Source organism: Denticeps clupeoides, unplaced genomic scaffold, assembly GCF_900700375.1.
Source record: "Denticeps clupeoides unplaced genomic scaffold, fDenClu1.1, whole genome shotgun sequence".
Lineage (NCBI taxonomy): Eukaryota > Metazoa > Chordata > Actinopteri > Clupeiformes > Denticipitidae > Denticeps > Denticeps clupeoides.
The window spans coordinates 435,785-460,595 of record NW_021630087.1 but is presented as its reverse complement, the minus strand read 5'-3'; the positions used below and the strand labels follow the sequence as shown (position 1 = coordinate 460,595).

Genomic DNA, 24,811 nt, shown 5'->3' with positions numbered 1-24,811 from the left:
TTGATGGGCCAGATGGATGGGCCCGTGGCTGGATTGGTAAAGGGCAGAGAGCTCCAGTCCGTATCATCAAAGATGAGCTTGTGGGGCCTTTTCGGGTTGAGGATAGTCAAGCTCAACTCCCAGTCCTACTGCCAGTTTCTGGTACAGGAAGAAGTCTGCATCCTTCAAGAAAAACATGATTTTCATGCAGGACAATGCTCCATCACACGCGTCCAAGTACTCCACAGCGTGGCTGGCAAGAAAGGGTATAAAAGAAAAAAAACTAATGACATGGCCTCCTTGTTCACCTGATCTGAACCCCATTGAGAACCTGTGGTCCATCATCAAATGTGAGATTTACAAGGAGGGAAAGCAGTACACCTCTCTGAACAGTGTCTGGGAGGCTCTGGTTGCTGCTGCACGCAATGTTGATGGTGAACAGATCAAAACACTGACAGAATCCATGGATGGCAGGCTTTTGAGTGTCCTTGCAAAGAAATGTGGCTATATTGGTCGATGATTTGTTTTTGAATGTCAGAAATGTATATTTGTGAATGTGGAGATGTTATATTGGTTTCACTGGTAAAAATAAATAATTGAAATGGGTATATATGTGTTTAGTTGCCTAATAATTATGCACAGTAATAGTCACCTGCACACACAGATATCCCCCTAAAAAAGCTAAAAATAAAAACAAACTAAACTACTTCCAAAAACATTCAGCTTTGATATGAGTTTTTTTTTTTTTTTTAAACATGGTTGTTCAATAATAAAATTATTCCTCAAAAATACAACTTGCCTAATAATTCTGCACTCCCTGTACAAGGTTTAACTACAGCTTTCCCAGACCCTGTTCTAACAGCAGCCATCACAGGTCCAACATGTGACACCTTAGAAGGTGAATTGGGTTCCGCCACTAAGCTTTGTTTTGGAGGTCATGTGACAAGTTGCACATCAGATTGCAACCACTCCTGAGGTAAATCCACCAAATCTTTACAAAATAACACTTTACAGTGAAATGGAGCACAGAAACCCAGGCCTCAATCAAAATATAACTGTATTTTACATTCAATACATGTTGCAGATATTGACAAAGGACTATATGTATTTAAAGTTTTATATAATAGGTATATGTATTAAATGAATGAATGTGTGTAAATTAAATTACCCAATAAAAAAAAAAAGAGACATAACAAACAGACAAGAAACTGAAAACTTTTGTAAATTATGTCTGAAGAAACATTTGTGTCACATCCGTCGACAAGCCAGTGCAAAGCCACATCCATGCAAATTAAAGAAACGTGGGGCCAGTTGTTAGCCCTTAGTGCAAAACTGAATGTCCACAAGTGTTTTCCATCCTGTGGGCTGTCAGTCTCAGTGTTGGTCCTTCAAGGTTGACAGGACATTGATGACAGTCTCATACCAAAAGAAAGTGAAGCCTGTAGAGAGGGCTGCCTTCAGAAGACTGGGAGACAGACCTTTAAAGAAGGCCAGAGGGCCCTCTTCTTTTGCCATTTGCAATGCACAGTCAAAAAAGCCTTGGTACGTCCGCACCTGAAAAGAATAAAAAAAAAAAACCTGCAGTCAATAACACATTTAGTTCACACTGATACCTTAATAATCATAAAATACCTAGCATGCCATAAACAGATTTTCCAAGAAAAAAAGCATTGCATTAACTGCCTAAAATGGCCATGTGTTGTCCTTAATCAACTGCTAGATAAATGTGATAATTGCATGTGATGCAAAGGGGTTAAAAATATAGGATGTGTTAATTTATGAATTGGCCCAGTTCATAAAGAGATGAAAGGAATATATTTGTACTGTTTTGGTGGAGTATATGAAGTTGAAGCTTGGTGGTGAGGTTTCAAGGTAGCTTGTCCATCTGTGTAGGGGACTGGAATGAGTGGTGTTTGCAGGGGTGTGTGCATTGGGTCACCTGGGTTGGGTGTTGGTGATTCATTTATAGCGTCACCTGTCAGAACCGGAAGTGATGAGCCGGTGATGTGGAAGCCTACCTTGCGGACCACGTTCAACAGAAAGAAACAGACTTCTGTCAGACCATTACTTCAAGACCAAGCGTGTCGTGAAGGTGCATCCACCCTCCCATCTCCCTGTACACTCGGCGACCACAAGCAAGCTGTACCTACATTGTCAGCCAGGTTGCTGTGGAGGACGTCTTGTCTTCAGCCATGCCACTTGCAGGCCCACGTGCCACACGAGGCCCATGCACAACACTGAACGCTATCGTACAGAGATATCAGAAGAAGACGGCGGTAGTGAGAGAGCGGGACCTTACTAAACAACTTTTTGGGATTTGTCGTATCTGGATTAAGTTAATTCATGGCCATTGATTGGAGCAGAAGATGGAAAGGCTCTGCAGGCATACTGCCTCTTCCTGCGAAGATGTTGTGAATTGGGTACTCCTGCTAATATGCTTGCAGTGCTGAAGAGATTAACTTACAGATTGTTGGATAAATGGTGAACGGTGATGTGTGACATCCAGGAGAGGCATCAATGGAGAGCCACATTCATTGATATTGTTGATTTCTAGGAGAACCAAATCAAAATAGTCACAGATCCAATCTTTGGTAATTTATGCTGTACTTCACCGAAGCAAATGCCTACCACTGATGGCAACAAAGGGAATTGGTCCCTTCATCCCAGGACTAAAGGAAGCAGCTTTTGTCCAAGATTATCACTCCCACAAGATCATGTTTGTGAAGGTAGTCATATATTTGAGTTGTGCACTCAGCTCATTCAGGTGCCTCATGCAGAAAAGCTCTCCTTTCTCAGAAGAAACATGTCCTTTGGTTTGCGTGTGGGGCACATTAATAGGCACTGTAAGAAATGTCTCGTGTGAATTCTGTGGGCTGAGACATCCACGTATGCTGCATATCCATCCCAAGGAGAAAAATGAGGATGGCATTGACTGGCATCGACTGGATGGACCTCCCTGTTACAGTGCAGACTAGTGGCCTTACTGGGCCTGGTGACCAACATTGTAAGCTTGCCATAGTTCCAGTTAGTATGGAAGCACAGTTAAGTTCCAGGTAGGAAAAGCCACAGAATCATGGAAACATATGCCTTTCTGGACCAGGGCAGTTCAGAATCCTTTTGTACAGTGAGCCTTATAGATAAGCTGAATGTCCCAAGATTTTGTATTGCACTATGGGTCAAGAGAAAGAGGTGAATTGCATCATAATATCTGGCTTCAACAGTGAAATGTATTATGAAATGCCTGGTGTCTTTACACAGTGCAGCATGACCGTTTAATTTTACGGCATTTACCAGACGCCCTTATCCAGAGCGACTTACAATCAGTAGTTACAGGGACAGTCCCCCCCTGGAGACACTCGGTTAAGTGTCTTGCTCAGGGACACAATGGGATTTGAACCTGGGTCTTCTGGTTCACAGGCGAGTGTGTTACCCACTAGGCTACTACCACCCTAACACCGTTGATACCCATAATATCTCGAAGCAAAAAGACCATATGAATGGCCATATCTGAAGCATATAAATCTGCCTGAGATACAATCGCCAGTGGATTGGCATGAATATGCCTAAAGCCCTGGTGCCCATGGAGGTTGTCAGGAGGTTGTGTACACTGAGACAGTCCACTGGAACCCTGCAGGGAGAGATTCATTGCTTAAAGGTGGAGCTGCAGCAAGAGATGGCCCAGAGGATGGAGGAGATATACAGAGGGCATGCCAGAAGGTGTTGAACACAGAGCTGGGCCATAGAGATGAAGAGGTGAAGGCTCTGAGGAAACAGTTGGAAGGTTTTACTAAGGCGAAGGAGGAGTTCTCGACTCTCCAGCTAATGAAGTATGTGACGAAGATATGCCTCCTTCAGGAAGCTGCAGCTCTTTCAGCCAATAGTGTATCCTTTGAGCTAATGGAGCTGTTTGATGATGATTATTATTAATGTTCAGATTCAATTGATAACATCTAATGTTATTATAGCTTACATATTGCTTTTATATAGGTAATGTATGGGCTGCTCCTGGGCTTCCACTGGACGGGAAGAATAGAAGAAGTTATGATGGACTCTGCATTATGATGTTTTGGTCTCTTTTGTTGCTTTCACTCTAGTGGTAGCATGAGACAGAATTTTCAACCTACCCAAGTGACTCAAGTTGTTCAGCTCATCCAAGATGGCACATCAATGCAGACTGTGGCAAGAAGGTTTGCTGTGTGTGTCAGTGTTATGTGCAGAGCATGGAGGCGCAACCAGGAGACAGGCCAGTACATCAGGAGAGGTGGAGGAGGCCATAGAAGGGCAACAACCCAGCAGCAGGACCACTAACTCCAGCTTTGTGCAAGGAGAAACAGGAAGAGCACTGCCAGAGCAGAGCAATGTCTTTCTCAAACAGTCAGAAACCGGCTCCATGAGGGTGGTATGAGGGCCCAACGTCTACAGGTGGAGTTTGTGCTTACAGCCCAACACTGTGCACCACATTTGGCATTTGCCACTGGTGCTCTATGCTCTTCACAGACAAAAGGTTCACACTTAGCAGTCTGGAGATGCCGTGGAGAATGTTCTGCTGCCTGCAGCTACCAATCAGTTCTTTCTCAATTTATTTTTTTATTTGCCAAAACCTCAAGTAAACCTTTTTCACATTGTCAATGTGGGGTTAACACGCCTGTACGGAAAGTCAGACAGAGAGGTGAGTAGCCTTGCCTCGTCAAATAGGCAGAGTGGATGTAGCCACAGATTAGAGCTTTCATCAGTCAGAACCAAGCCCGAAAGTGCAGCTTTTTAAAAGCCTGAACCAGACATTACAATTATGTATACAATTTTTTTGTTTTTATTTTTCATGGTCAAGGTTTTTGTCCCCACACACCTCAGACTTTGCTTTCATCATTGGGAGAAGCTAGCCTCTGTTTCACCACCTCAGCATCCATTTTAGTGCGAAATCAAAATGAATCACCTGACCATGCATTTACTGCACGTGTCCAAGTAAAATGATAGAAATTAAACACGATGCATCTATAAATCATATTACATGCAGTGATAAATGTACTGGCCAAGTGTCTCCTCTCCCCGCTGCCTTTCAGCAACAGGCAGCAGCAAACAGATCATCAGACCAAGATGATAATCAAGTTCACTTGTACTTTTAATGTAGATTTGCTTTTGGTTTCATTTATCTTGATTTAATTTCAGCACCAACACATATTCAGTAAGTTCCCTTTCTTCTAGAATTGTGCTTCAAGTAAAAGAACTTTGGTATTTAATTATTCACAAGTGAGTATGGCCTGTATGAACAGCGAGTTCAAAAGAAGAGAAAAGTGCACCTGTAAAATTGCATTGTTAATTGTGATGCAGTGGAACATTTGGTGCACCTAACTTTTGTACTTAGGTGCAGCCATCAACAGGATTAGAAGATGTGATTTTACAAGGAGGTGAGGCCCGATTGGCTCACTAGGATCAGCCATGCAGGTCATATATCATTAGCAGAATCCTTCCAGTGTAAAATAATTCTTATATTGGCAGACCAATAATAATATTTAAAGTTAGGCAATGAAAGATCACCGTATTGATAATGTTTTTCGCAATCTGTCTTTATCTATGTGAGGATTGCTCCTATGCCAGATAAAGCTCGATATCAACTTATATAATGTCAAGAATAAACATTTTGTTAGGTATATGGGGATATTTAAAATATTAAGTAAAACATGAATTTTTAGTTTACTGGCATAAGTTCTCAGTTCTCTAAATGAATCTTGTATCCTAATAATTTACCAAAATCAGACAAAAGACTAAGAATTTTGGTACACTAGGATCAGATACAAATAAAAGCATGTTGTCAGCATATAAAAATGCACAAATGCACATAAAGCACTTGCAAGGGGTTCAATAGCACGAGCAAACAGAACAGGACACAGTGGACATCCCTGTCTGGTGAACATTTTGTATTAGTTCAAGCTTCTCAAGGGGAGCGGAATTAAGCAATCTTATCCAAGATATAATGCCAAAATCGAATTGTCCAAAGGAGTAGAAAGGATAGTCCGACTCCACCAAACTGAAGAAAACTGGATCAGTGCAGTCAGCCTGTCTATGTTTAGAGCATGTTTCCGGTCACTAGACTAGATCAAGAGCATGCTGAGAGCATGTGGGAGTGGCCTGTTACCTACCTGTCCAAAGTGCATCCTGGCCTCCTCAAAGCCACCAACTTGAAGCCTCTTTTTGAAGAGGTCTAAAGGATAGGTGATTGTTTTACTGATGACTCCAGCACCTCCACCACATATTATACTCTGAATATTGCCTGGAAGGTGTGAGAAAATCACAGATTTCAGATGAACAAACTAAGAATCAAATTAACAAACATACCCAATCTTCTGGCCTGGCACTAACCTTTGGCCTCAGTGTGTTCTGGTCCCATGAGTCTTTTCAGCACTCTGTAGGAAAAGAACTGGAGGCCAGCATAAGGGAACACAGCCACTAAGGTGGGTGTCAGCCCCCGGTAGAAAGTGCAAAGTCCTTCTTTTCTGTACATCATTGGTACTGCCTTCCTGAGCTTTGGATAGATCTGCACATAATTCATATCCATTAAACCAAGCCTCCAGCTTTTGCCTACTTCGTAAAAAGCCATTAGTGTTATAAAAATTAGTATAATGCAGTGCAAACTTTGCAGACAAATGAAGCACCCTACGCACTGAAAAAGCACCAAAAGAATTTCAAGCTGCTTCACAACCCATTTTCTGTGGACGTGGGAACTGCTCTTGTACAGATTCAGCTGTTTTGCGTTCGGCAAGGCAACCGAAGCGCTGTGTTGTGTGATCTGTAGTTTGTGTGTTGTTGGCGATTCATGTTGCAGAGCTATAATTGTGGATCTGTATGGCATCCGCCCGTTTGACACCCCTGGGCTAGAGGTAATGTTGATAACGTCTAATGTTAATAAGCTCACAAAGATAAATATGTCAGGGGACCTTTAAAATATGATGCCATTACACTGTATTACTTAAAAAAAAAAAGTAACAAATCACCATTGTCAAAGCTTTGTCTATCCATTTTGTCCAACATGTGCATGCATGTAATGAAAACGTGGAATGCGAAAGCAGTGTTCACCTTGGGTTCACCCTGGGCAGCAAAGCGAGTGCGCAGGGTGTCCAGCGGCTGACAGACTACAGTGGCAGAGCACGCAGCCAGACCTCCACATACTAAATGCACCCCTGGGGCCTGGCTGTGGTATGTGGTGTTCTTGTGCACCAACTCTGTCAGGAACTCAAAACTAGCAAACTGAAAGAAAGAACGGAATCACAACTACGTTAAGGAAAAAAAAGGATGAAATGTTAGCTGGTCTTTTCCACTGTAGTACCTGCACGGCTCCATAGCAGATGGACAACAGCTGGGCAGGAACATGGCCTTTCCAGAAAGAAGAAAACCCCTCTTCTGTCAGGATGCAGTGCCAGGCCTGCCACATACCTCTGTACTTCCCACTAGGACTGTCCCGGGACACCTTCTCAATCTGAAGCTGTGGAGAGAAAAAAACAGAGTCAGGGCTGGGCGCTTTCACTTTTTGGTTTATGTTGTGTGCACCATGTGCTGTGGTGTGTTTCACAATGATGCATTGTTTAATTTCTATCATTTTAATCGAGAAAATTAACAATCAGGAGATGTGTTTCATTTAGCGCACAAATGGATGTTAAGGCGCTGAAATGGAGGCTAGCCAATGCAGATTACAAAAGCAAATGACCTGAGACCTGCAGGATGTGAAGCATGAGGTAGTGGACCTTATACAGTACTTAGCACGTTGATAATGCATTCCTGTAATATACTGACGATGCTATACGCTCGTTACTTTCCTGACAATTTTTGGGCTTCATGTGGTCGCCATGCTAATTAAGAGTCGTTGTGACATGCAAAATTACACCACAAACTATTAAATATTACAGAAATGAATTATCAACATGCTTAGTGCTGTATAATTTCTACTTTCTTCTGCTTCACATCCAGCAGGTCTGAAAGTGAAGTGATTGTCATTGTGATACACTACAGCACAGCACACAGTGACAAGTAAATGTGTCCTCTGCTTTTAACCATCACCCTTGGTGAACAGTGGGCACCATGACAGGCGCCCAGGGAGCAGTGTGTGGGGCCGGTACCTTGCATATGCACTCGAAGCAGGTCAGGCCACTTGCATTTTATTTTCATTTTTCTACCACACTTATGGAACTCCATAATTTCCAATGCAAAAAGATTGCTCCTTTATCCCTGGTAGCCTTGGCACTTTTTTAAGTGCTGTTTGATCTAATTGCGCCCATTATAATTGGCCTAAGTCCGTTTTGGCATTTCTTATATTTTGTGTCAGTGTTGTGTATATTGCTCTGCTGCCCTAATGGAACAATAGAGTTGGTTGACAACTGACTGTACTTTTTAATTTTAAAGTACAAATGGACTTTAATATAATTATTATGCCCATGCGTTATACTCAACATTTTAGTGTACCTGACAACGGACTTAGAAAGGTATAATGCCATCCTCACACAGCGAACGTCCTACCTGGAACCTGATTTTGATTACGTCCAGGGGACTGATCATGGCCCGGGTTACCATGCCCGCCGCAGAGCCCGCCGCAGCCGCCTCCTTGGCTGTGATCGGTGCTTCCTCGCTCGCCGGATTGTAGCCCACCATGTGTCCTGTCAGTCATCAGTGTTTATAAAGCACGTGCCACATAAATAATTACTAAAGCAGAACAGACTCTACGTTGTGTCCGGTGTCCTTATGAGAAAGCCTGTCTACACCACGCCTGCAGCAGCAAGACGGTTCCGGCCAAGCCATCCAGACACGCCCCACTCGTACCTACATCACTTCCGGTAAACTCTTCGTTTCATAATAAGAGCCTGGGCCTCTAAACTCGGCTCATTCACCACCGTTCAAAAAGGGTTTTGCACAGTAAAACAGTAATTGACAAAGTTTTAAATAATTATATAGTCTAACCCACATAGACTGAAGCACCAGATACTGTATTAGTGTGAATTTGGCCAGTTTTATTGCTTCTTTAATCAGTGTAACTGAAGATGATTAAAAGGGTTTTCCAATATTGAGTGAAGCGTAGGGATTTTTAAATGAACGTAAACCTTTGCACAGTAGTGCACATTCATGTGGGAATCACAGGTCACCATCCGACCAAGTGCACGTCTTCATGGCACCTGACTTGTCCTCCACATTCCCCAGATCAATAATTGGATATTTGTAGGGTGCGCTGGAGAGACCCCACTGAGCGGGTCAGGACTGTTTGTGGATGTGGTTGGTCGGTTTCCAAATGCCACTCTCATGCAGCTTTTAATAGAGGAGACAAGGAGCTACAGCATTCCACCTTACGAACGCACACATGGCCGTGTGAAGCATGAGAAAGCAGCCATGCTATCGCCGTTTCTCGCCCGACTCACACTAGCATTTTTTTTCCGGGAAGCAACCCGGAAATTTTGGACCGTGATGCTCTGCGAAAGGCTGACAAGTGGATCCAAGATGGCGTAGAAAGTGTAGCTCGGTAAGTGCCGACTTCTTGCGCGGAGCGTCCAGCGGCTCGTGTGTGCGGCCGTGGAGCCCGATCGGGGGCAGCAGATGCACGGAGCCGCGGCGTGGGTCGGGAAAAGGGCGCTTCGTGGCGCGATTTCGGCGCGATGCGGTCCGGACCGACGGAGGCCCGGACCTCCGCGCAGCCTGAACCGGACACCTCCACTAATACTCGGCCACCTCGGCCGGGCTCATCGGCCCGCGTTTAATGGCGATTACATCCGTTTCTACGTCTTTCTTTTTCGTTCGGATCCGGCCGCGCTGGATCGCGCCGGAGTTCCGGCCGCCGGGCTGCGGAGGGCCGGCGTGGCGGCCATGGCGAGCGGGCGAGATTTGCTACCTCCGCCGCCACCCATCACACTCTGTTGTTCGGTGCCGATTCGGAAGCAGAACCGCTGCTGCCTTGTGGGTTCGATCGTGCGTGTGTGTGTGTGTGTGTGTGTGTGTGAGTGCGCGAGCAACACACACACACGCACGCGCTGCACATCTATTATTAACTGACCCGTTAATCCAAATATAGAAGCTAGTATTTGTTTTTAAGTCCGTCTTTCCTTATTTGGCGCGACCCCAGATTGCGTAACGCCAAGTAAATAAAGCATATTTATTCTCATATTTATGATCAAAAAATGATTTAAAAAAAAGTTTAACATTTTTAATTAAGAGTTTTATTTCATGTTTTTCTTTTGTCTGTCAAGTGTCAAGATCCATACCCCTTCAGAATTTATCATTGAAGGGAAATAACACGATTCCCTACGCTCTCCATGTTTGTCTGTTGTAGACACTCTGTCCCAGAGTCATGGAGGACAGAAGTCCTCAGAAATCATGTGAAGAAGCCGCTGGATCGTTGTTGAGGCAGGACTACGAGGGGGCAGTGACCCACAGCACCGATGCCCTGCTGGCGCTCGGACCCCACGCCCCTGTCCTGCGCTGCCGGGCCCTCCTGTACCGCATCGCGGGCCTGCTCCAGCTGGTGAGTCCCTGTCCCTTTACACACGGTCCGAACCCAGCAAGTCACCAGGCTGGAACTTTCCGGCAGGGGACGTTGAGGACGTTGAGTAGAGGCTGCAGGAATGGACCTGTCCACTAGTCACAGCTCAGAGTCTCTTTTTATACACCCATAATGTTGCCGTTTCATGAAAATAATGGACTTGTTTCGGTAAATCAGTGTTCGGGTTTCCTTGCAACATCTGATTTAAAAACATTAGAATGAATAAAGTTACAGATCTTCTTTACTATGGAAATATTAAACCTGACATTCTTTATTAGTCTTACATTGCCATGTCCCTGCTTGCAGTAGCTCTGACCCATACAGTAGAATTGAACATTTCAGATGAAGCAGTATGGAAAGACTCTGATTAAACCAAAATTGCTTGTATTTTCAAAAAATGTCTCTTATTTTTTATTACACATAATAACTGTACAGTTATTGTCTTTCTGAAACCAGAAAAACTATGACCAGGCGGATGAAGACTGTAAGCAAGGTGAGTGTGTGTTCCTCATGTTGGCAGATCACATTTCTGCAGCTGTGTGTGTGTGTGTGTGTGTGTGTGTGTGTTCACTGCTTGAAACCCATGCAGTGCTGGTTTCCTGGTGTATGTTCATGTTTGGTAAAAGCAAGGCCAGGACTGCGTGATCCAGCCTTGACTTTCAGTGGTTTGGATGTACGCTTGTATAAAGTGGCTGCTGTCACTTTTTATCTCCGTGAACCTGCTCCACAGGTCAGAGGTTTGTCAGATAGATGCCAAAAAATGATAATGATACATTTTCCCGTATTCCCCAATATTGTGGGGCTGTTTTGTTGTTGACACTTAAAGCGACATGATGAATACAGACAAATATAAGATGCAGTGAAATCTAGACATTATAAAACTAAAAAATAGAGCAAAATCCTGTGCCTTTTCAAAATTCAGCACAGTTCTTCTGCTACGTTTGTCCCGTAATGGCCATAAACCAGCCATCACCACACAGCTGACGTTTTTTTTTAATCAACAGTGACATCATCAGTCCGTCAGACTGGGAAGACCCATTCATGTTTGTGGTGGTGGGAGAATTGATGACTTTATTAATGTTCATAATCGCTATGCCATTTATTTGGCAAATGGCTACATTTGTTCTTGCTTCTACGTAAAACGAATTATTTCTGAGATATGGGAAATATCATAAATAAAGTGCCCCAGCCTATATTATAAGTCTGGTTTTACTCAAGACGTTGTGAAATGTTAAGAAGCCATGTGCAAGTATGAAGCCTGCAGGTTCTGTTCATCTCCACAGTGTTTGTTGAAGAGCTGTCCCAGGGCATGTGCTCCTTCCAAGCTCATCTACAGTCCCTGGCCATGGACGGGACCCTACAGGAGGTGTCCAAAGTTCTCTCCAGGTCCCTGTTTGGAGGACAGCTGGTAGGTCCTCAGGTCAAATCCTCTCAACTGATCTTAATTCTGATGGAATAGACAGTGGGACTGATGCAACTGTGTCTACAGAATGGAATCATGAGTAAGGACATGACCAGGTTAAAAATGCTGCTGTCTGAAATTCAGGTGACTCTTCGCTTTTTCTTTGTTAGTCGCTTTTCTCGGCTGTATTAGTATTAAATTGCTTCTTTTTTCCCTTACAGGGCGCCAGCACCAAAGCAAGCAGTTCGCTCTCAGAAGAGCCCGAGGAAGGTGTGTGTTGCACTTACATTCCGATCGGATTAAATCCCACTTACTCTTCACTGAATGCGCTGTGATTCTCCTCCTCTGTCCGCATGGCAGACGTGCAGCAGGGATGGCAGTTCAGGCCTCCACCTCGAGGGGTGACGAGCAGCGAGGAGTACACGCTCTGCAAAAGGTGACCGTTTCCTACACAGACTTACATGGCTCCTGGAACTATTTAATTGGGAGGTGGGCGGTGAAGTTAAGATCTGCATGAAATGGTGACACCACAATTTAGAATGCACACTTATGAATAAATGCAATAATATTCACTGACAAAACTGTGGTATCGGCACACTGCTTCAGGACAAAAATGTAGAAACATATGATAATAAGAGAAATAATGTTGCTGTGAATGGGCTTTGACAGAGCTTGTAAACATGTGTGTGTGGATCTGGTCGATGTGCAGGTTTCTGGAGCAGGGTCTGTGTCGTTACGGAGCACAGTGCACGTCTGCGCATTCGCAGGAGGAGCTGACGGAGTGGCAGCAGCGCTACGCCTCGCGCCTCATCCGCCTCAAACAGCAGCAGGAGAGCCGCAACTTCACAGAGAACTACATGGAAACCCTCATCGAGAAATGGATCAACTCGCTCACCCCAGATAAAGTGGTGAGGCAGAAATCTAATCTTGCAGACAAGCTCTCTTGTGTGTTTCCCAAATGTTTTTGTTTACATAATCATATTGCGTGAATATGAATATTTTCTTGACAGATGTGTGAGTGTTTGGAAGATGTAAGTGTGGAACACAGCTCAGACCTCTCCATCACTGTCAGCACCAAAAAGTCATCCCACTTCTGGACATTTTCTCTGCTTTGCAAAGTAAGTGAGCCTCAGAAATGCAACCAAGGCCATAAATTTCTCAGTCAAGATAGGACCCTGAACAGGCCACTTTCAATAATCAATTAAGAACATGAAACACAGCATAACACATGGTGTCCTCTGCTTTTAAATCCTTTTTTACCTTGGTGAGCAGTGGGCAGCCATGAAAGGTGCCAGGGGAGCAGTGTGTGGGCACAGTACTTTTCTCAGTGGCACCTTGGAGGTTCGGAATTCGAACCGACAACCTTCAGATTACGGGTCAGTTCCCTGGTCTGCTAGGCTAGGTGGTAAAATCGGAGCAAATATAACATGCATTGCTACAAAAATGGACCCCTCACGAATGGTTTGTGTCTTGCCGCTGGATTCATCAGAACCAGGCCGAATGGGACAGTGCACCCATGTGGTTGTTTTAGAGCAGGTGCGGACAAACGTTAATCCAGTCCAGCGAAGATTGGTACAGAAATGCCTAAATCAAATCATAACTATGCTCACTTTTTGCTTACTGACTAATGAGAATGCGTCCTCTCTCTCTGGAAAGTCCCTGAGTGTTCAGGTGTCTGATGGCCTGTGGAAAGAGTCTGGCAGTGAAGGCTTCAGTACTTTTTTCCAGATTGTAGGAGGGTGAAGAGGGCACGTGAGGGATATGTAGAATCCTTCACAATGCTGGTGGTTTTCCGTATGCAGCGTGTGGTAAATGTCCATTATGGTGGGAAGAGGACTCTGTCCTCACCATCCTGTAGGCTCTTGCGGTTTGATGTGGTGCAGTTCTGGTATAGACAGTGATGCAGCTGGTTAGAATGCTCTCAATGGTCCCTCTATAGAAGGTGGTGGGAGATGGGCTTTCCTCAGCCTCCGTAGGAAGTAGACACTGCTGGGCTCTCTTGGGTGTTGAGCTGGTGTGGAGATTCCAGGAGAGGATCTCCTCTAGATGAACTTTGTTTTTGACAATCTCCACACAAGATTCGCCTATGTTCAGTGGGGAGTTGTCCCTCCATTCTTTCTTGAAGTCAACATTTATCTATTTTATTTTGTCCACGTTCAGAAACAGATTGTTTACTTAAAACCAGTCTGTCAGCTGGTGCACCTACCCTCTGTAGGCTTCTTGCTGATGAGACCCACCATGGTTGTGTCATCTGTGAACTTGAAGTGGTTGGAGCTGTGCATCGCTGAAGGATGAAAGGCATTGGACTGAGCACACAGCCCGGAGGAGATCCAATTTGGTGGAGATGGAGATGCTGTTGCCGATCCGGACAGACTGCGGTCTCTCAGCTCGCTACCGGGTGCTGAGGAATGATGGTGTTGAATGCTGAACTGAAGGCTATGAACAGCATTCGTGTGTATGAGGGTCAGATCCAGGGTGGTGGAGATGGTTTAAATGATTGGTAATTGCAGTGTGTCCAGAGTGGAGGGCAGCAGGGTGTTCATATATTTCATGACCAGCCTCTTTGAACACTTCAGCATGATGGATGTAAGTGCAATGGAACAGTAGTCATTGAGACATTGAAAATAGGCACAATGGTGGTGGCCTTGAGACACGTTGGAATGATGGTGGATGGTAGCTGGTGGATGGCCGATGTTCTGTGAGATTCTCTGAGCACTGGTCTGCACATTCTCTGAGCATCTTCCAGGGATGTTGTCTGGTCCAGCATCCTTTCGTGAGTTAACTGTTCCTCACGTCCGCCGTGGTTGGACACAGCACTTGATCACTAGATGGAGGGTTGGATGTCCTCACAGTCGTATGTGTGTCAATTTGTGTGTAGAAGTCATTCAGTGTGTAGCGTAGGGAGGGGACACTGTTGTAGTCCTGTAGTTCGTGATGGCTAGGATGCCCTGTCACATGCGCCATGTGTCTCCTCTGTCTTAGGGCCACCTTGTCTCCCTTTCTGAACGTGGAGCAGTTCACGTACCTCTGCAGTCATCCACCGCTTTTGGTTGGTCTTGTGGTGATGGACTTGAAGACTGGAATTAGCATAACAGTGATCTGATAGGCCAAGATGGGGGCCGGGGCTCCGGTGCCTCTGCCCCTCTCGTTGCAAAGTCCAGATGTTGATGGAATTGAAGGAGAACTGACTTGAGGTTGCCATGGTTGAAATCTCCAGATCAGCAACACTGTTCCCACTAAATGTGAATATAAATACTAACTCTGTAATGGCTTTTTTTTTATGTTTGTCTGATATGCTTCTGGTGTTGCCCCGGCCCGGTTTGCCCACTCTTTTAAAATATAAGTCTTTTAAGCCTTGTACTTTCAAACTGTCATTTTGTTTTCAGAAAAGCAAAATCTCTGAAGTAGAAGTGGTCCAGTACTGGTCCAGCGATGAAGTAGACTGCATGCTCTGGGGGGTGTACTTATTCTGCTTGTGTTTTCGGTAGTCCATCACTTTGCCAGGGCAGTGGTGGCCTAGCGGTTAAGGAAGCGCCCCCCTAATCAGAAGGTTGCCGGTTCAAATCGCGGTCCGCCAGGGTGCCTGTCATGGCTGCCCACTGCTCACTCAGGGTGATGGGTTCAAAGCAGAGGGCACATTTCACAGTGACACCGTGTCTGTGAACCGTGTTTCACAATGACAATCACTTTCACTTTATAACCACAGTAATAACCACATAAATGTTATCCATCAGGACTTTGTTGAACATGGTGGAGTTCACAGTCCTCCAGTGACCTCCACAATCACCAGCTCTCAATCCAGCAAAGCATCGCGTCATTTAATGGCCATGCAAAAGTATGAAGTGGTCTTTTGAATTTAGGTTTGTCCATTTAGGTTTAAATTGTACCCAGATGGCATTTAGTTTCCTAGCCTCTGTAGGACCTGTAATAAAAAGGAAGCATTCTTGACTTGGTGAAACAGAGTTAATTTATCATATTATTGGGAGAGTGTCTCATGGCAAATTAAAGATAGACATATCATGCATGTAATTGTAAATTGTCACATTTGTCCTTTTATTGAAAGGGTTTTGTTTTGAATTCTACTCATATTTGTCACCGTTCTTTCTCCATCCTGCAGCCAGCCCGCATTCTCCACCGGGTAGCGCTGCTCTACGATGCCAACCGCCCTCACTTCTCTATAACGGCCGTCTCTGCGGGCGAGACCTCTGCTCACAGGCCGCAGGAGGTCTGCCTAGGCAGCTGTCAGGAGTGGAGCAGTGGCACCAGCCCCCTGCCCCCCAATGGCCTGGACCACTGCTTGTACACGGTGACTGTGGCCTTCAACACTGAGATTTTTGGCACCTTCCGCCAGACTGTGGTCTTCGATTTTGGATCTGAGCCTGTTCTCATGCAGAGGGTGATGGTGGACGCCGCTTCTATTGAAGGTAGGAGACCACGCAGTGGTTCAAATTACACTTGCGTTTTAATTAGGGCTGTAAATCAGTTGAACATTTTACAATGAATTCATTCTGTAGACTGAAGCTTGCTATAATGTATATTTCAATTTTCATCTGGTCACAGCAAGCTTGCCCCTGGAAAAAAGGACGTGTCCAAGACCTGTCATACTATGGGTTTTACATGCACATTTTCATGCAAGACAATGCAATGATTTTATTTTGGAGGTAGGGTGGTTCAATATGGGCAAATCACCAAATTTATTGTAATATACACTGCTCAAAAATAAAGGGAACATAATAATAAAAATAATAATAACATCCTAGATCTGAATGAATGAAATATTCTTATTAAATACCTTTCAAGCATTGTGTTGCATTAGGAGGAACCCAGGGCTACCCGCACCGGCATACAGTCTCACAAGGGGTTTGAGGATCTCGGTATCCTAATGGTTGTCAGGTTATCTCTGGCAAGCGCATGAAGGGCTGTGCTGTCACCCCACACCATTACTGACCCACTGTCAATCCGGCCATGCTGGAGGATGTTGGAGGCAGCAGAACATTCTTCACAGTTTCTCCAGACTCAGTCACGTCTGTCACATGTGCTCAGTGTGAACCTGCTTTAATCTGTGGAGGGCACCAGTGGCAAATGCCAAACGTGGTGCACAGTGTTGGGCTGTAAGCACTCATACCACCCTCATGGTCAAGCAGTTAAGGAAGCGGCCCCGTAATCAGAAGGTTGCTGGTTCGATTCCCTGAGGTGCCACTGAGCAAAGCACCGTCCCCACACACTGCTCCCCGGACGCTTGTCATGGTGCCCACTGCTCACTCAGGGTGGTTAAAAGTAGAGACTGCAGTGTCTCACAATCACTTTACTTTGACTGCACTTTCCTCCTCCTGTCTCCTGGTAGCGCCTCAATGCTCTGGACACTACACTGACAGACACAGTAAACCTTCTTGCCACAGCTCGCATTGATGTGCTGTCCTGGATGAGCTGCACTACATGAGCCACTTGTGTGGGTTGTAGACTAAAAGCGCCGGCACCATTCAAAAGTGACCAAAACATCAGCCAGAAAGCATAGGAACTGAAGTGGTCTGTGGTCACCACCTGCAGAACCACGCCTTTATTGGGGACATCTTGCTAATTGGCTATAATTTCATCTGTATTGTATTCTATTTGCACTACAGCATGTGAAATTGATTGTCAGTGTTGCTTCCTAAGTGGACAGTTTGATTTCACAGAAGTGTGATTTGCACCATTGTGGTGTTTTTTTTTAACCGTGTATTTACCCATATGCTAGTTTGAGATCAACTGGACTGAAACTGGAAGCTCAACATTGTTAATTACAAAATAAGATAAAATCTCGAGAAACACTAATAAGAACACACGCACTTATCATATCCTTCGGACAATGTTCTTTTTTCGTTTTTTCTGTTACATTTTTGTATTGTAATAGCCATAACCTAGCCATAACCAAACCATAGCCACACAATTTGATGTGTAACCTTTTTTTGTCATCAGTGACCTCTGCGTCAGAGGAGACCTCCAAATCAGGATAATTGATCATTCTGCTCTTCTCTATCTTTAACCCATCTTTATGCAATCACACTCAGGTGGTGGAGGCGTCAAAAGGGTTAGGGGTCACGCGCTGTTAAAATTGTGGGTCCCTCACATGCAGTAGATTGTTAAAATATATTAAATTTAAAGGGGTCTACCATCTCACTCCATCCTAAAACATCACTGCTGTCCCCTTGCTGATGTTGCAGTCTTATTGGAACTCATCGTTGAATAAGATAAGATGATCCTTTATTAGTCCCACAAGTGGGAAATTTACAATACTAATATTAGTTAAAATGAGTGCATTTCTCATCTGCTGCAACAATTTCTCTTTATGACCATTGGTTAGGGTTGGCTGAAATAATACTCTTTAACTGCTAGGCTAACCTCTGGATAATCCTGCATCAACAGCTTCAGAAACACAAAAATAACTTTTTTTTTTTTTTTTTTTTTTTTTTACTTATCAGTTAATTGTTGCTTTTTTAAAATACCATTCATTTTCCAATTAGAATCTTTTTAGAATGAGCAGACATTGTCTTAACTTGTGCCTAGATGATTCTCACGCATCAGAATTGATGTGCCTTTCCATTATATGTGTTGTGCAGGTTTGAAAAGGTTGCTTTTGATCATAATTTTAAAGACTAATTATTAGGGGTGTTGAAATGAATCATGTAATTGATGCATCGCAATGCAGACATGGACGATATTGCTTCGATGCTGTGCAGAATACAATCGATCATATTATAATGATGTTGCTTGGTGATTTTTCTGGTGGCAGCATAAAAAACATTTTTCCGCTCCAGGTCATAGTTTCATATTGCGGGGTGGCACCCAGCTCGACACCCGACACACATGAAGCGAGAATGTGTCCAGATATCTACAACACAACATTATCGTCTTACATGCCTATTTTTCACGCCCAGTCCCGCGCCGTGCGGCGGTCTGAAAATGACACATTCTTCTACAACGAGCAGTCTGTGGACCCCACGGACGTCTGAACTAGCCGTTTTTCTGGCATTTGTGGAATCAGGGGAGTCAACACTGAACACAAACCATTTTTCTGCTCATCAAATCAAAGTGTCCACACAGTGTACAGTTCAAAATCTGTACACTATTTAAATAGTTCCATCAGGGTCATGTGAAATGGGATGTGTAGTTGAATTAAAAAAAGTCGAATTCTGTAGAAATACTGTTTTGAACTAACGTCAGGGTTGGGATTTTTTTTACACTCAGTATTGCTGTTTACTGTTTATATTTGAATAAAGGTTTTGAAATGCATTTGTTTACCTAAATGAATAATACAATTATTTAATTATGTTAATAGAAAGGTATTAGACATTAAAATAAATGATTGTTCAATAAATCAGGTCTATAGTTACATCAGATTGTTTTCAATTACAAATATTATTTAATTTGATCTTGACAAGTGATTGCCTGTAACCTTTTTCAAAAGACATCTAATTTCAATGCTGTGACTGAGTTGATAAAACACCTGAAAATCTGACATTTACTTATTTACCGTTGGTTTGTATTACAGTAGAACAATAAAGTCAGTTCAATTCTTTACCTTCTGTCACTGCAGTGAAATTAGACATTTTGTTTTGAAAGGTTACTAGTGGTTACAGACATTTTTCTGCTCACTGTAACAAATCAAAGCGTCCACACAAATGTATGAGACCCTAACTCTTGTATTCGAAAACATCATGTGGAAAATGTATGGCATGCATTGTGATGCATCAATATTGAGGCACTGATAATCATAATCAAATTGCGAGACCAGTGAAGAGCCACAACCGCAGTATGAAAGATATTGCACCATCTCTGATGATGAATAGCGAAATCCTGACATGAAGTGGCTACAACAAACTCTGGAAATATAATAGCAAACATACACAAACAATTTCCAATTCAAATTTTATTTGTCACATACATAGTCATCTACGGTATGATATGCAGTGAAATGGTTTTTGCGACTGCTACAGACCACAGTATTGCAAATGTTGCAAGTATACAATGAACCAATATGCAAATATTGCAAACATAACCAGATATTACACTTTTACGTCTTTAACATAAAATATGTGTAACAGGTAGGATGAAGGTGTGCAAATGAGTGAAAGACAACTTATAAGATAAAAAAAAAAAAAAAAGAAAAGTAAAAAGCGCAAAGATTTTGTGCAAAGTGATTTCAGGTCTGTAAATGTGGATTAATTGATAACTACAATTCTGTTTGTAAAAAAGCAATAAAAAATAAAATCTCTAGTTTGGAAATTTACTTGAACGATAATAGTAAAATCCAGTTCTGACCGGCATTCCTCGTCCTCTGCTGTCCCTCCGAGTGAGAGCATCCTGACTAACACTGTCCAAAACTAAAATAAAACTTAATACATGGGATGCTGAACATTTATGGTATTTGGCAGACACACTTATCCAGAGCGATTGCAACGTGCCATCAGTGTTACCATCAATGAGGTGATCAGTTCTGCTTCACTCGGACTCAAACCATGAATACAATCACTCAATACATTTCACTCTGTTTTAGTTTTTTCTTGCATACGTCGGACTATAAGAAAGTCACAAATTAGCATAAGTATTCTTAGGAAGGATTTAAGCTGCCATTTGAAAATACATAGAGACTGTGCTGTTCTGACCTCGAGGGGAAGTTCCACCTAGGGGCCAAGACAGAGAAGAGTCTAGATGAGAGTCTTCCTCGTACCTTCACCGGTGGAGGGACCAGGTGAGCAGTGCTGGAGGTTCAGAGAGTGCGAGGTGCACTGTGAGGTATAATAAGGTCTCTGAGATAGGATGGTGCTACTCCATGTACGGCATTTATCAGTAGTTGTTGGAGCAAGTTAAGGTTAAGTGTCTTGCTCAGGGACACAATGGTAGTAAGTTGGTTTTGAACCTGGGTTCATAGGCGAGTGTGTTACCCACTAGGTTAATACCACTAGGTTAATACCATTGTGTGCACCGTGTGCTGTGCTGCAGTGTTTCATAATGACTGACATCACTTTCACCTCGCTTCACTTTCAAACTGAAGAGATACTGGTCTGTAGCTGTTTGCTTCTAGCCAGTCAAGGTAGAGTTTCTTCAGATTTGGTGAGAAGGTAGATTGCAGCAGTGGGGACATGGCAAGCCATCAGTGAGGGAGGGGGTTTTGTTCCCATAACATATTAAGCTATATTGCTTGTATTAACTTAAATTGGATGATACACAAAATAAATTAATAAAATGTTAGTATAAGATGTATTAACAAAATAATGGATTTGTGTGTGAAAATTTCAGCCTCTGCCGCAGACCAAACTGAAGAAAGAATAAAAAGCAAAAAGTGCCAGAAGGTCCTTAACAAATTTAATACTGTTATGGCACTTTTTTTCTCCTCCTATGGCCACACACACACACACACACACACACACACACACACACACACACACACACATATATATATAAATCACACACAATATATGATAAAGCTGATCATTTATTCATGTAAATCATTTTTCTCATGGGGTTGACTAGTGAATTAGGTTGTTCTGTATTGCTTCATGCTGCTTTTTTGGTTTTTATTTTTGTATACTTTAGACCTGGAACATCTGATGCAAGCACGGCAGCAACTGTTGATGACTGCAAAGCGATGGGACTCATCATGCAAAACCATTGTGGATTTCGATCCCAGGGAGATAGGCGACTTGGAGCGCAGCTTGCTGACTCGGTACCAGATCCCGCTGTCGGCCGACCTGCTGTTCACGCAGTCTGTCCTGGACAAGACACTGACCCGGGAGAACTACAAGTCCCGGCTGCATGACCTGCTCTACATTGAGGAGATCGCTCAGTACAAGGAAGTCAGCAAGTCAGTCTCCTACTTTTCATATAAAAGACTGGCCACTGGTCATTTGGGACTGGCTATGTTGATCTACCAAATTTAATTCATTAGACAATTTTATATATTATTTAGTGTAAGCTGCCAAATGATCAGCTTAAGTCACATAAACATCATCCTGCACAACCAACAAATCATGTGGCCAAACCACCATTGTGTGGAGTTGTTGAGTGGTCTGCTACACATAACCTCTCCCAGATGGCCAGGATTGTCCTCAGTTACATGTGTTCTATTTGACTCTTATTATAGCTATTTTTGTCATTTTTCTTGACCTCACAAACTGCTTTAATTCAGCTCCAGGTAACAATGTTCACAATTCAGGATTTGGTATTTTCATCAATAAACAGGATTTACATGTAGAATTAATAAAATAATACACTCATTAAGTCCTGAAAAAAACATTTAAACTTCATTCTTTCCTAATTTAAATAATTTGAATGATTGTACACAATAAATGTACATTGGTGTGTGAAACATGCAGAAGTAAAGAGTTAGAAGCACCCTGCTAATACTACACAACAAAATGTGCCCTCTCGCCTATGAAGCAGAAGACCCAGGTTCTAATCCCACTTACTTCCATCGTGTCCCTGAGCAAGACACTTAACCCTGAGTGTCTCCAGGGGGGGACTGTCCCTGTAACTACTGATTGTAAGTCGCTCTGGGCGTTTGATAAATGCTGTAAATGAAATGAATGAATGAAGTGGGCAGGCGCCATGACAGGCACCCAGGCAGCAGTGTGTGGGGACGGTGATTTGCTCAGTGGCACCTTGGTGGATTGGGATTCGAACCGGTGCGGTGCTGTGATTACAGGGCTGCTTCTTTAACCGCTAGGCCACCACTTCCCCAATGTATTTTAGTAATTGGTTGATTATTTGACAATATACCCATTTAATTTATCTGAATTTTTAATACAGGACTTACATCCTTCCATCCATTGTCTGATGGCTTGTGCTAAACCTCCTGAGTAAAAGCCATGATCTGAGTACAAATGCAGTGCGCTATGGATTCAGCTCTGGAAATTAAATTAGCTGCCACAGATTGGAAATTGTTCAGGAATAATGTATGGAAAGCCCTTGAAATACCTGCATAGTGTCTACGTGGCACAGTGAGACAAAGCAAAAGAGAAAAATCCTCACGGCTCCATGTACATGTGGTGTGGTGAATACCCTGGTATAATGTGGAAACTGATGTGGAGAATCTCCTACAATACCTCTGGAAAATTTTAGATGGGTACAAAGGCATAAAATGGCATTTTCCACGGCTGCCTGGGTCAGCAGAAGCAAATTGTGCTGAAAGTGGTGGCCTAGCAGTTAAGGAAGCGGCCCCATAATCAGAAGGTTGCGTTTCGAATCCCCATCCCCCATGGTGCCACTGAGGTGCCACTGAGCAAAAGCACCGTCCCCACACACTGCTCCCCGGGCGGCTTCCATTGCTTCCCACTGAGCAGTGGTGGGTGAGCAGTGCCTTGGTGCAGAATTACTTTGATCCAGTCCCACAATGAGATTTGCACATGATGCGGCGTTTCAGTGTCTGTAGCTTTAAATGCGAATGTGATGAGCATTCACGGAAATGAACACCATTCACCAACCACAATATTTGGTTCAGACAGAAAGTCATGTCAGCATTTTTTAGTTCAGTCTTGCATGACTGAACTAAAAAAAAAATACATTTTTACATCCAACGCATTGCACGTTTGCAAGCCATGACGTAAGTGGAGGTAAATTTTTTTAAGAGAGGGGTGGTAAATTTTCTGGGTGGAAACAGGAGGGAACTTTTCCCCTTATGACTACTTAAGTGGACAAATTCCAGATCCGACCGTCTTGAGTTGCCGCTCTCTGAATGGCCAAAACCCTCTTTACTCCGATCGCCATTTCTAGCCACCGCAGGACCATAGACAGGCTGACCATAGACAGTATGCAATATAAATTTGGCCAACCTGAGAGATTATGATTAATAATAATTATGATTATACTTGCAGCATGAGCAATTAGTTTTGGGTGAGAGCATAGGGCGCATGGCAGGGTTTCCGCAGGTCCTGAAAGTAAAAAAAAAGAAATGTCTAGTAATCCTTAAATCTAGAGTTTAAAGGTTTAAAATAACAACACGCCTTCGATCTGTCAGTAATCCACCGGTCGCTGCGCACTTCCGGGTTTACTAACTGCAGCACGCATGTCAGTGCCCAATCCGGACCGCGCCCCCAAACGGTTCCACGCTTGCGATGTGGTATTGACAGCACGCATGGAAATGACCAGGGGCGGTCCTAGTCTGTTTGGTGCCCTGTGCAAAAAAAGTCATTATAATTTAAAAAAATTACTAAATAAAATGAAATCTTAATATCATAAAATATGATCACGTGTAGTGTGTCCTAAAATTTTGCATATTAAGTCTGGTGTTTTATAAAATATCTGGTATTGCACTGGCTGTGGTTGTGATGGTCTTCTTTGAGTAGAATTGCACAGATATTGTTTTATCTGTTATAATGTTATGCTATATATTGATGTATCTATAAAAGTTTACTGTACAACTTCTTGCTGCAGTGCCTTTCCTATGGACACACGTTACATTTAAATTTATACACAGCAATATTTACAGCCTACCGTCGGTGGTTAAATTTATCGTAATATGCCAAATCGTACAGCCCTATTTTTATGTCATGTTGGCCAGAAGAATCTGACTAGTGTAGCTGTGACCAGAGAATAGGACACATGGTGACTCTTTGAGCATATGTCGCTATGTAAAAATAAGCGGTAGTCGGTCATATAGTGTTAGTCATATAAATGCTGTGGGGGATCATGGGGATGAGGGTCAGAAGATACAAGGTTATCATCAGTGTACGCCCACACTGCGTTTGCTGGGTAACTGCTAGTTTCCCGTCTTGTCTTGTGTCTGACCGCGACTATTTTTGTAGCTACATTACTCTTCTCAGAAGCTTTCAGCAGTTTGATGGTGACCCAACAACCTCTTTGTTCTGTTGCCGGGTGTAGATTATGGTTTTCTTGTTCAGTATGCATTCATTTCCCATTACAACGGGGTAGGAGCTAAATTTGAT

At 43.3% G+C, this 24,811-nt stretch overlaps 2 protein-coding genes across 7 annotated transcripts in view; one reads left to right on the top strand and one right to left on the bottom strand.

The window, feature by feature from the left end:
- Positions 1 to 1,018: 1,018 nt before the first annotated feature.
- Positions 1,019 to 8,763, bottom strand: slc25a19 (solute carrier family 25 member 19). 6 transcript variants are annotated; one of them, XR_003748285.1, is made up of 7 exons: positions 8,485 to 8,763; positions 7,301 to 7,456; positions 7,051 to 7,221; positions 6,337 to 6,511; positions 2,444 to 6,247; positions 2,130 to 2,223; positions 1,543 to 1,993 (listed from the first exon to the last, which is right to left on the bottom strand). XR_003748285.1 is itself a non-coding variant. In XM_028968609.1 (6 exons), exons 1-6 carry the CDS (start codon positions 8,614 to 8,616, stop codon positions 1,354 to 1,356), a joined length of 945 nt encoding a protein of 314 aa, XP_028824442.1. In that variant the 5' UTR covers positions 8,617 to 8,763; the 3' UTR covers positions 1,019 to 1,353. The 6 variants fall into 6 exon arrangements, 2 of the variants coding, with proteins under 2 accessions (XP_028824442.1, XP_028824443.1); XR_003748286.1 differs by having other exon boundaries at positions 1,543 to 2,223; positions 2,444 to 2,529; positions 6,117 to 6,247; XM_028968609.1 differs by lacking the exons at positions 1,543 to 1,993; positions 2,130 to 2,223 and adding an exon at positions 1,019 to 1,533 and having other exon boundaries at positions 6,117 to 6,247.
- A 444-nt stretch (positions 8,764 to 9,207) lies between these two features.
- Positions 9,208 to 24,811, top strand: part of helz (helicase with zinc finger) — a 32,341-nt gene continuing 16,737 nt past the window's right edge. Inside the window, exons 1-11 of the mRNA XM_028968572.1 lie at positions 9,208 to 9,475; positions 10,280 to 10,471; positions 10,946 to 10,982; positions 11,773 to 11,897; positions 11,979 to 12,035; positions 12,113 to 12,161; positions 12,252 to 12,327; positions 12,601 to 12,799; positions 12,902 to 13,009; positions 16,009 to 16,315; positions 21,465 to 21,732. Coding sequence (XP_028824405.1) covers positions 10,298 to 10,471; positions 10,946 to 10,982; positions 11,773 to 11,897; positions 11,979 to 12,035; positions 12,113 to 12,161; positions 12,252 to 12,327; positions 12,601 to 12,799; positions 12,902 to 13,009; positions 16,009 to 16,315; positions 21,465 to 21,732 — 1,400 coding nt within the window. The 5' untranslated portion in view covers positions 9,208 to 9,475; positions 10,280 to 10,297. The remainder of the gene's footprint in view (positions 9,476 to 10,279; positions 10,472 to 10,945; positions 10,983 to 11,772; positions 11,898 to 11,978; positions 12,036 to 12,112; positions 12,162 to 12,251; positions 12,328 to 12,600; positions 12,800 to 12,901; positions 13,010 to 16,008; positions 16,316 to 21,464; positions 21,733 to 24,811) is intronic.

Coding starts and splice junctions, on each gene's coding strand:
- slc25a19 (XM_028968609.1), bottom strand. CDS start 8,616: ATGGTGGGCTACAATCCGGCGAGCGAGGAAGCACCGATCACAGCCAAG. Junction 6,512..7,050: donor CTGCCCAGGGTGAACCCAAG/GTGAACACTGCT, acceptor AATTATGTGCAG/ATCTATCCAAAGCTCAGGAA. Junction 1,534..6,116: donor CCAGGATGCACTTTGGACAG/GTAGGTAACAGG, acceptor TATTCTTTTCAG/GTGCGGACGTACCAAGGCTT.